This window comes from Trichomycterus rosablanca, chromosome 16 (genome assembly GCF_030014385.1).
Source record: "Trichomycterus rosablanca isolate fTriRos1 chromosome 16, fTriRos1.hap1, whole genome shotgun sequence".
Taxonomy (NCBI): domain Eukaryota; kingdom Metazoa; phylum Chordata; class Actinopteri; order Siluriformes; family Trichomycteridae; genus Trichomycterus; species Trichomycterus rosablanca.
Genome location: NC_086003.1, coordinates 28,193,080 through 28,204,027, shown reverse-complemented (window position 1 = coordinate 28,204,027; position 10,948 = coordinate 28,193,080). Strand labels below are relative to the sequence as shown.

The 10,948-nt window shown below is 39.5% G+C and overlaps 2 protein-coding genes across 3 annotated transcripts in view; one reads left to right on the top strand and one right to left on the bottom strand.

Moving 5' to 3' along the window:
* ppm1nb (protein phosphatase, Mg2+/Mn2+ dependent, 1Nb (putative)) overlaps positions 1–1,410 on the bottom strand; it is an 11,125-nt gene extending 9,715 nt beyond the window's left edge. Inside the window, exon 1 of one of the 2 annotated variants that reach the window (XM_063011137.1) lies at positions 758–1,410. In XM_063011137.1, the coding sequence (XP_062867207.1) occupies positions 758–1,169 (412 nt within the window). In that variant the 5' untranslated portion in view covers positions 1,170–1,410. The remainder of the gene's footprint in view (positions 1–757) is intronic. The other variant, XM_063011138.1, reaches the window with a different exon arrangement.
* A 3,266-nt stretch (positions 1,411–4,676) lies between these two features.
* On the top strand, positions 4,677–10,079 carry rtn2b (reticulon 2b). The gene is made up of 7 exons (XM_063011508.1): positions 4,677–4,786; positions 6,224–6,431; positions 7,208–7,346; positions 8,314–8,383; positions 8,469–8,515; positions 8,597–8,655; positions 9,588–10,079. Exons 1-7 carry the CDS (start codon positions 4,774–4,776, stop codon positions 9,691–9,693), a joined length of 642 nt encoding a protein of 213 aa, XP_062867578.1. The 5' UTR covers positions 4,677–4,773; the 3' UTR covers positions 9,694–10,079.
* Positions 10,080–10,948: the final 869 nt, after the last annotated feature.

Genomic DNA, 10,948 nt, shown 5'->3' with positions numbered 1-10,948 from the left:
ACAGTATACAGTCTGAGCAATTGAGGGTTAAGGGCCTTGCTCAAGGGCCCAACAGTGGCAACCTGGCAGTGGTGGGGATTTTACCAGCGTTCTTCTGATTATTAGTCCAGTACCTTAACCTCTAGGCTACAGCTGCCCACATCTTAACCTCATTGAACACCTTCGGGATGAATTGGAATGTTGATTGTGAGCCAGGCCTTCTTGTTTAACATCAGGGCTTTAATTTACCAAACTCTTGACAAATTCCCAAAATCATATGGAAAGACGTTCCAAAAGAGTAGGAGCTGTTATGGCTGCAAAAGAGAGGTGGGAATTTTATGTTTTTTTTCCACCCATATTAGCACTGGTAGCTGCACTGGACTAATAATCTGACTGATCATTTGTACTGTGGGAGAAAACCGGAGCACCCGGAGGAAACCCACACAGAAAGGACATGGACCGCCCCACCTGGGAATCGAACCCAGGACCTTCTTGCTGTGAGGCGACAGTGCTATCCACAGAACCGGTGTCGGTCTGTGGCCTGGTAGATGGGAAAGACTGATGTAGAGAACTGAGCTGCCAACAGTTTAGGGAATGGAATTTTTTTATTTTGATTTGATCCCCCGGACTGGTTTAAGCCTTGCTGTTCCTACTGTTGGACCCCTGAGCAAGGCCCTTACTTGCTTCTTTGTCTGGGTAAATATCTGCTGTATGTGTGTAGTTAACATCCTTAAAACCCCCTGACTCCCTTTAAGCCAGACAGACCTGAGCGACTCACCTGTACCTAGCATGTGCTCCAGCAGGTTCCGTGAGCAGTGTTGGGCCACCATGCTCCCAGCGTGACCATCATAGACGCCAAAGAACCCCCAGCGAGAGAGCTCTCCACCCAGCTGTGGGTAACAGTTATGGAAGTCCTCCATGTGGGCCCTCCAGCCCTGCATGCTACCCAGGGCGTAGGTGAGGCCCCAGGAGGCACAACCCTCCTCCATGTACTTCTCCAGTACGGGTCGGTCCAGGTAAGGGCTCTGTATGACCCCTTCCTCCTCGGCGGCCTCCTCGCCTTCCGCCGGCTCGCCCCCGCCTCCTCCACGCCCCCCTTTGAAAAAGGAGGTGACCCGCTTCTCGGTCTCCTTGACCAGCTGACGAACGAATGCTGGCATCTCTACACTGCCTTTCTTGGACGTCCTCATGCTGGGTTTGGTTTTTCTCTCTCCAGTATTAATCCCGTTTCTCGGCCTCCGCCTGTGTGCCTGCAGCCGAGGGCCTTCAGATCATAACCACCCGCCTAACAGGATCTTCCTGCCAATCCGGCCATCAGCGAATGATCCGATCCAGGGAATCTAATCTCAATATCAGGATTAATACCAGGCGGTGCGAGTGTACCGGCCGTGCTGCATTCTCCTCCTGTACCGTCCTGTACTGTCCTGCTCCTGCTGTCTCTCAGTGCTCTTCCCTTCCCTCGCTTCTCCCTGAACCTGTTATTTGCCTGTCGTCCTCCTGATTGGCTGAGCTATTTCTGTCCTCCAATCCTGTCCCCATGTCCTCCTCCTTCCCCCTTCTGCACAAATCTCTGCCTTTCACTCTCGCCGGCATCTTTTTATTTTCTTTTCTCTCGTTCTCTTTTGAAGTCTCTCCGTTATTGTGGACGTTTAGTCGACCGTGTGTGTCAGATCTCAGCTTACTTCTAAGAAAAGCAATTAATATTGAATAGACAGCAGAAATTCATATATATTCACCTGCCTGATGAGAAAAACAAAAACACAATGGAAAGATTTTCTTTGTTGTTTTTTCTTTTACAGTGAGCTTTGATTCTATTACCATGTAATAAATACGGTATATAGCAAATGTTTATACTATTAAAATAGGGGTGCAACAAACATAATAATAATAATAATAATAATAATTTATTCATTTATTGTCTGTTTTACCATGGCTTTATCCTGGTCAGGGTTACGGTGAGTGCACTTTATTTGGCGACCATACAGTTAGCCTGACTGCATGTCTTTGTATTGTGAGAGGTAAACCTATGGAAACCCATGCAGACACAGGAAGAACATACAAAACTCCACACAGAGAGGACCCGGGAAGAAAGCTTCAATGGGAATCGAACCCAGGACCTGAGTCCCCATACTGCCCCAATAATAATAATAATAATAATAATAATAATAATAATAATAATAATGATAATAATAATAATATAGTAATAATAATAATGATAATAATAATATTATTAATAATAAGAATAAGAATAACAATAACAATAATAATAATAATGATAATAATATTATTAATAATAATAATAACAACAACAATAATAACAATAATATTAATAACAATAATAATAATAATAATAACAATAATAAGAATAATGATAATAATATTAATAATAATAATAATAATAAAGAAAACAATAATAATAATAAAGAAAACAATAATAATAATAACAATAATAATAATAATAACAATAATAATAATAATAATAATAATAATGATAATAATTATATTATTAATAACAATAACAATAATAACAATAACAATAACAATAATAATAATAATGATAATAATATTAATATTAATAATAACAATAACAATAACAATAATAATAATATTATTATATTATTATTAATAATAACAATAATTATATTATTAATAACAATAACAATAATAATAATAATAGCAATAATAATAATAATAATAATAATAATCATCATCATCATCATCATTATCATCATCAACATATTAGTTATTTATGTAGCATCTTTCATACAACAGTAGTTCAAAGTGTTTTACAAGAAAAAAGGGCCCAAATGTAACAATTTCTTACCAAACTTTTTACATTTTATTCATATGGTTTACTTTATCACTAGTTTATCATCAGTGCAAGTATTAGTGTTTATGCACTTGGTTACATAAGTTGTTCTGAGAGCATCTTAAAAAGTAGTAAGAATTTATGCTAATATTTATGCTAATATCATATCAGTAAATTTATAATGCACCACCAGGAGCGCATTTCAGGATCTGAAAGCACAGAGAGGAAAAGCAACAGGTTTTCTCTGATATTCTCTGTATGATTTGGGTTCTAGAGTTGATGTGAGGGTAAGGAACCTCCCTGGAGCAGAATGTTTTGAATGACGCATCAGAATATGATAAGAATCCGGCCGAGTGTCCAGTGAGGTTTTAATCGGCTATAAAAAGCTATTTAAAGCTACAGACGCTTTATCTGTGTGACTCAGGGGTTCAAACCCACGTTCAAAACACTCACTGTGTCTGAAAATGATGAAAAGTACTTTAATAATTACTCACAGATGATCAGTACACTGTGTATAATACATGAGATGTCTAAAAGTATGTGGACACTCATCTTTGCAATGTGGACATCAGATACTACACATAGTATTATTATTATCAAGTCATTCAGGAGCCTCCTGATCTTTCATGTCAATAAAACTATAATAACAAATTAAATCATACATTATAATAATAAAATAAATAAGCAAACACAAACAAAAATAAATAAATACATTTTAATAAGAAAAGCTGTACAAGTTCAATTTACATTTTCAGCATTTAGCAGACGCTTTTAGCCAAAGTACAGTGACAGTATACTGTCTAAGCAATTGAGGGTTAAGGGTTTTGCACAAGGGCCCAACAGTAGCAACCTGGCAGTGGTGGGGCTTGAACCAGCGACCTTTCGATTACTAGCCCAGTACCTTAATTGCTAGACTACAAGTTCCCACAGATACACTCAAAATCTTTGGGAAAGCCTGACCAGAAGAGTGGTGGCTGTTATAACTGCAAAGATGGACAGGCGGGCTCATAGTTCTGGAATGGAATGGCCAACATGCTCATGATCAGCTGAAGCTTTTTTGTTTCATTTTTATGATTTACCATAACTTTACGTTTTATCCTGGTCAGGGTCACGGTGGGTCCGGTTTCCTCTGAGTCACTGAGCGCAATGTGATAACACAGGGCCCTGAACAGGACGCCATACACATGGTGGCCATACAAATTATGTTCTAGTACTTTTTTTTATTTTGTCCATGATTTTTTACGCGACCCAGACAACACAAACAATGCAGCTTACTCTCTCTGTACAATCTGGTCCCACTGTGGTTTACAAGATGTAACATAAAGCCTCCATAAGGGGGCGTTTACGTGCAAGTTTATTTAATTATTATTATTTTTCTCTGTGGCTCATTTTTTCGGCTCGTGACCCACCTAAGGGTTGCGACCCAGGGTTTTAAAAACCCTGTACTAGAGAACTGAGCTGCTAACAGTTTAGGGAATGTAATTTTTCTTGCATCAGCAACTTTTTAACAGTCGCTCTTGCTAAACTTGGTCTAAAAGAAATCAGTTGGCTTGTTCAAAGCCTTGATTTGATCCCCCGATCCCTAGACCAAAAAGAAAATATAAAGCTTAGATGCTGTTGGAGGACTGATTCCAAATAAATGCCCATGATTCTGTAGAATCAGTGTGACCGGGGAAGGCAGCGTTTGCTCCCGCCCCAGTGTGGCCCAAGCGCTTTATTACATTCCCACATGCAGACGTCTCGGGTTCCTTGAGCTCCGAGTGGCCCTTGAGAGTCTAGTGGGGCGTGGATTTGTACATAACAGCGTGTGCAAATGTGTGTGTGTGTGTGTGTGTGTAAGTGAAGATGGGGTGTCCGAGTGTAGGGGATATAATTAGGTCGGGCCGAGGCTTTACTGCTGACGGAGCTCGAGTGGCCAAAAAAAGCAGCCTGGAGGGTCTGAGGAGCGCCGGGAGGAGTGAAGGTTTGGTGTGGAAACTGCAGAAATGGCCAGTAAAGGTGAGGAACTACTACGTTAACATGACTCAGGAACCAAGGAACCGAATGTACGACAGGTTCTAGAGACTCAGGGTTCTAATAATTCTGATAATAATTGGTAGTGTGGTGATAAGGCTAGTAGCAGGTGAAGGGGTTTCCAGTCAGTTGGACTTCCTTACAGGAGATTGACGGGCCGGACGGCACTAACGGACGACTGATGGCTTACTCCTAGTTTGGACTTTTTTTTCATGCCCAGAAACGGACTCGGTGAGCCCTTATTTAGCTGGTATTGACCATGTTTTAATGTGAAGCAGCCATGTTGGGCTGAATTTATAGGGGCACCAGAAACAGGATCTCATCCCGACACGTGAGATTTAAGAGGGTCATGATAATTCTGTACCAAAGCTTTTCACCTGTGCTTATCAGGGTAAGTTGTGTTTTCTTAGTAAGAGCTGTGTGGATCTGTTACCCTAATGTGAGGAGGTGCAGAGGTCAAAAGTTTACATACACATGGAAGAGACACTTATTGTCCTGCTGGCTTAAGAATATAGAAACAGCACAACTTATATTTGCAGATAGACAGATTAGATAGATAGATAGATAGATAGATAGATAGATAGATAGATAGATAGATAGATAGATAGATAGATAGATAGATAGATAGATAGATAGATAGATAGATAGATAGACAGACAGACAGACAGACAGACAGACAGACAGACAGACAGACAGACAGACAGACAGACAGATAGGTAGATAGATAGATAAATAGATACATAGACAGACAGATAGAAAGACAGACAGATAGATAGACAGATAAACAAACAGACAGATAAATACACAGATAGATAGAAAAGCTTCTTTTGAGTTTGAGTTTGAGTTAGATAGATAAATAGACAGATAGATAGAGAGGTGATAGATAGATAGAGAGATAGATAGATAGATAGATAGATAGATAGATAGATAGATAGATAGATAGATAGATAGATAGATAGATAGATAGATAGATAGATAGATAGATAGACAGACAGACAGACAGACAGACATATAGGTAGACAGTTAGATAGTTTGTTAGATATATACATACATATATACATAGACAGATGACTAGTCTGGCCTGCAGGTGAGTAAGTCTAGTACCTGCGCTTTCCTACTACAAATCTACACTATTGTAGAACATGCATAATGGGGCTTGGCTTTGTCTGGCTGAAACAAGCATGGACATCCCTGAAAACTTCACAGCGTTCAGTCTTGGTTTTCGGACCTGCCCTGTACGGGATTTCTTGGATTCTGTTGATGTTTTAATAATGATGTGGACTGTAGATGGCAAAATCCCTAAATTCCTTGCAGATGAGCGTTGAAGTGAATAAAAAACTTTCAAATTAAGCTTAATATACTGATCCATGGCTATGAGCTACATCTGCTGTATTACTGAATGTTTTACTTTCCTCCCTGCAGTCCTGGACCTGTTGTACTGGAAGGATGTGGGGAAAACCGGACTGGTGTTCACTGGAATGGTAGTAGGACTAGCCTGTCTGTTCCAGTACAGTGCTATCACCCTGCTGTCTAACCTGGGCCTGTGCATCATGGCCTTCACCCTCCCTGTACGTGTCCTGTTCAGAACCATGGACCTGGTCCGGCTTAACGATGGCACTCACCCCTTTCAGTATGTAAATCATCTCAGTGACTCAGAGCTCTGGTGCACTCAACGGGACTTATATTCGGGTGTTTATGGAACATCAAGGACTGAGATTTAAGCGTATTTTAAAGACACTTTTCTATTTGGACAGGCGTGAAAGTTGTTTTGGAGCACATGGGCATTAAGGGGCTAATTTCAGGGTTTTTTCTTTGATTTTTTACCCAATTTTCTCCCCTAATTTAGTCGTATCCAATTACCCTGATTGCGTTACGCTTCACCTCTACCGATACAACCCTCCACTGCTGACTGAAGGGCTTTGCAAATGACACCCGCCCCCTCGGACACGTGTGCAGTACCGACTGCCTCTTTTTACCTGCACGAGGCGAGTTCATATGCGGATCAGCCTTGTGCACGGAGAGCCACACCCTGATCGGCATTATTCCCCAACTCTGCGCAGGCGGCATCAATCAGCCAGCAGCGGTCGTAATTGCACCAGTTACCAGTCACCAGTGAGGAACCCTGGTCCGGCTCATCCCACCCTGAACAACAGCCAATCGTTGTTTGTGTGACCGCTCAGCCGGATTGCAGAGCTGAGGTTCAATACAATGTATTCGAAATCCCAGGGTGAAAGTGAATGATTCAATAGGGCGAAAAACAGGACACACCTTACAATAACATTAATGCAACATAAAAATAACAGTGTGATAATAATAGCGAGTACTGTTCAAGCTGGACTGTTTTAATTCGGCTACGTCAATGATGACATTCAGTGTTTGATTTAGCTTTTTTGTGGTGTTCAACAGGTCGTGTCTGGAAGAGGACAGCACGCTGACAGACGAGACCACGATTCGGATCGTGGAGAGGATCGTGCTCCTCATCGCGTTTTTAATAACAGAGCTGAAGAGACTTTTCTTCATCTACAGCGTCTGGGACTCTGTGAAGGTCTGAGTGCTGAGAAACTTGTGTTATACAACGTTCAGCCATAACATTAAAACCACCTCCTTGTTTCTACACACATTGTCCATTTTATCAGCTCCTCTTACTATATAGAAGCACTTTGTAGTTCTACAATTACTGACTGTAGTCCATCTGTTTCTCTACATGCTTTGTTAGCCCCCTTTCTTGCTGTTCTTCAATGGTCAGGACCACCACAGGACCCCCACAGAGCAGGTATTATTTAGGTGGTGGATCATTCTCAGCACTGCAGTGACACTGACATGGTGGTGGTGTGTTAGTGTGTGTTGTGCTGGTATGAGTGGATCAGACACAGCAGTGCTGCTGGAGTTTTTAAACACCTCACTATCACTGCTGGACTGAGAATAGTCCACCAACCAAAAATATCCAGCCAACAGCGCCCCGTGGGCAGCGTCCTGTGACCACTGATGAAGGTCTAGAAGATGACCGACTCAAACAGCAGCAATAGATGAGCGATCGTCTCTGACTTTACATCTACAAGGTGGACCAACTAGGTAGGAGTGTCTAATACAGTGGACAGTGAGTGGACACCACTCAGCACAACACACACTAACACACCACCACCATGTCAGTGTCACTGCAGTGCTGAGAATGATCCACCACCTAAATAATACCTGCTCTGTGTGGGTCCTGTGGGGGTCCTGACCATTGAAGAACAGGGTGAAAGGGGTTAACAAAGCATGTAGAGAAACAGATGGACTACAGTCAGTAATTGTAGAACTACAAAGTGCTTCTATATGGTAAGTGGAGCTGATAAAATGGACAGTGAGTGTAGAACCAAGGAGGTGGTTTTAATGTTATGGCTGATTGGTTTATATACAAAACAATGAGCATTAATATGGAGTTACTGGTTGTAAAATGGAACGTCGTAACCTGCTCATGTTCAGGTTAATAATGTTGCACATTGATTATAATCTTGTTTTATATTATGTAGTTCACCATCCTGCTGTACCTGTTAACGAATGTGGGGATTAAAGCCAACGGTCTCACTCTTGTGATCGCCGGTAAGAGATGTTTTATCATCTGTCCTCATTTTTCTTCTAACCAAACCTCGTCTCTCAGACCGATTCATCTTCTGCTTCTCTTCAGGTGTGATTTGTGCCTTTTCTCTGCCTCTGGCTTACAAACTTCAGCAGGTAAACTCATCAAGTTAATTAAATAATGAATAATTTAGTGTCTAAAGCTCATCCTGACTGACACATCTGTTCTCTTGGCAGAAACGGATTGACAGGGTTATCAGTGCAGTCCAGTCACTGCTGACCAAAACTAAAGAAATGTAAGAGCTTTTTAATAATGCTAACATGTGCATGTCAATGACGTACAATATTCATCCAACTTATAACAAATGTGGATACAAATGTGCAGAATCAGAACCAGAATCAGCTTTATTGGCCAATTATGTTTACACACATACAAGGAATTAAATTCCAGCTGTCAATAAATCTCTACAATTTACAGACAACAAAAAATATACAAAAAGTAGAAAGATATCATGAAATGAATAATTAAAATAAATAAATAAATAAAATAAATAAAAAATATATATGTTATATAGATATATAGATAGATAGATAGATAGATAGATAGATAGATAGATAGATAGATAGACAGACAGACAGATTGATAGACAGATGGACAGACAGACAGATAGACAGAAAGACAGACAGACAGATAGATAGATAGATAGATAGATAGATAGATAGATAGATAGATAGATAGATAGATTGATTGATTGATTGATTGATTGATTGATTGATTGATAGTCAATCTATCTATCTATCTATCTATCTATCTATCTATCTATCTATCTATCTATCTATCTATCAATCAATCAATCAATCAATCAATCAATCAATCAATCAATCAATCAATCTATCTATCTATCTATCTATCTATCTATCTATCTATCTATCTATCTATCTATCTATCTGACAGACAGACAGACAGACAGACAGACAGACAGACAGACAGACAGACAGACAGACAGACAGACAGATAGATAGATAGATAGATAGATAGATAGATAAAAATTAAAGTTTGGTAAGCGATGCTCTATAAACATGATGTTGTACGTGGTTCTACAGGTACAGAACTGACATGATCAGTGTAACGTCAGAGCCAGTCAGATTAGAAGATTCCTCATGCTGCACGGTGTAAACCTGACGTTATCAATTCTATTTCTCATCCTGTTTCTCATCCTCTTTCCAGAATTGATCTTGTGGTCTCACTGGTAAAGTCTCAACCTCCACCGCCACCTCCAGTTCCAGCTCCCGCTCCCGCCCCTGCACCCAAACTCAAACTCAAGACCAAATGAGAAGGACGAGACGGACAAGACGAGGGAAGAGAGCGAAGATGACAGTCTGATTCTGGTTATGATCTTACTTTGCCTGGAAGCGAGTGATGATGGATGGAGGATGCTGTACGACGATGGTTGCTCGGAGGACTGGGTGTTTTTATTAAATCTCTTCATGGTGCTAAGAATTTGTTGCATTTCATCACTGGATTTAAGCAGCTGGTCTCCTGAAGCGTATCAGCAAGATATACAAATAATAAAGTGTGTGGGTGGACCAGCCGTGTCACCCGGGTGTGATGGAACTGGAACTGTTTGGTTAAATACATTATTTTCAGTGATTCTGTTTCTGTGTAGTCCTGCAGGGTTAAATTTTGGGGAAACTTGGGGTTAAAGGTACAAGAACTTGATTTAAGTGGTATATCATTCATGCCTATTTATTTACTCAGTCACTCACATTTAAGGGCAATGAAAATTAGCAAGGCCACCTTTTGAATGTTTTTGGGAGAACACAGATGATCATGCAAAACCCTGTGTACCACCCACTCTACCAGCTGTGCCACCATGCCACCCGAACCGACACAACTTAGTGGCATTACTGATGTTAAATACTATTAAATACAGAGCATGTTGTCAGTGATGAGGCCTGTGTGATGACCTTGTACCCCCAACTCCCAAAACAAGCCACTAGATGGGGTGATTACTCTTTATTGTGAGTGAGTGAACTTGATGAACGTGAGATATGTGAGGTAATATGAGGGAAGGTCAATTTCACCCTATCCAATTCCCAATTCTTCTGCCAAGTGTTTTCCGGCAGGGCTGGACCTACATGATAAAAAAAGCATTAAATAAATTATATGTAATTTTAATAAATGATGGTAAATTAATAAATACATAAATAATCAGCTAAACGATTAAGAGTAAATTAGTAAAATGATTAATAGTAAATTAATAAATACATCAATAATCAGCTAAACGATAAAGAGTAAATGATTAAATCCATAAATAATTTAATTAATTATTAGGAGTAAATTAATAAATAAATAAATAATTAGATAAATGATTTAGAGTGAATTAATAAAGACAAATAAGTAGATAAATTATTAAGGATAAATTAATAAATACATAAATTATTAGATAAATTATTAAGAGTAAATTAATAAATACGTAAATAATTAAATTAATGATTAAAAGTAAATAAATAAATAAATAATTAGCTAAATGCTTAAGAGTAAATTAATAAATACATAAATAATTTAATTAATTATTAGGAGTTAAT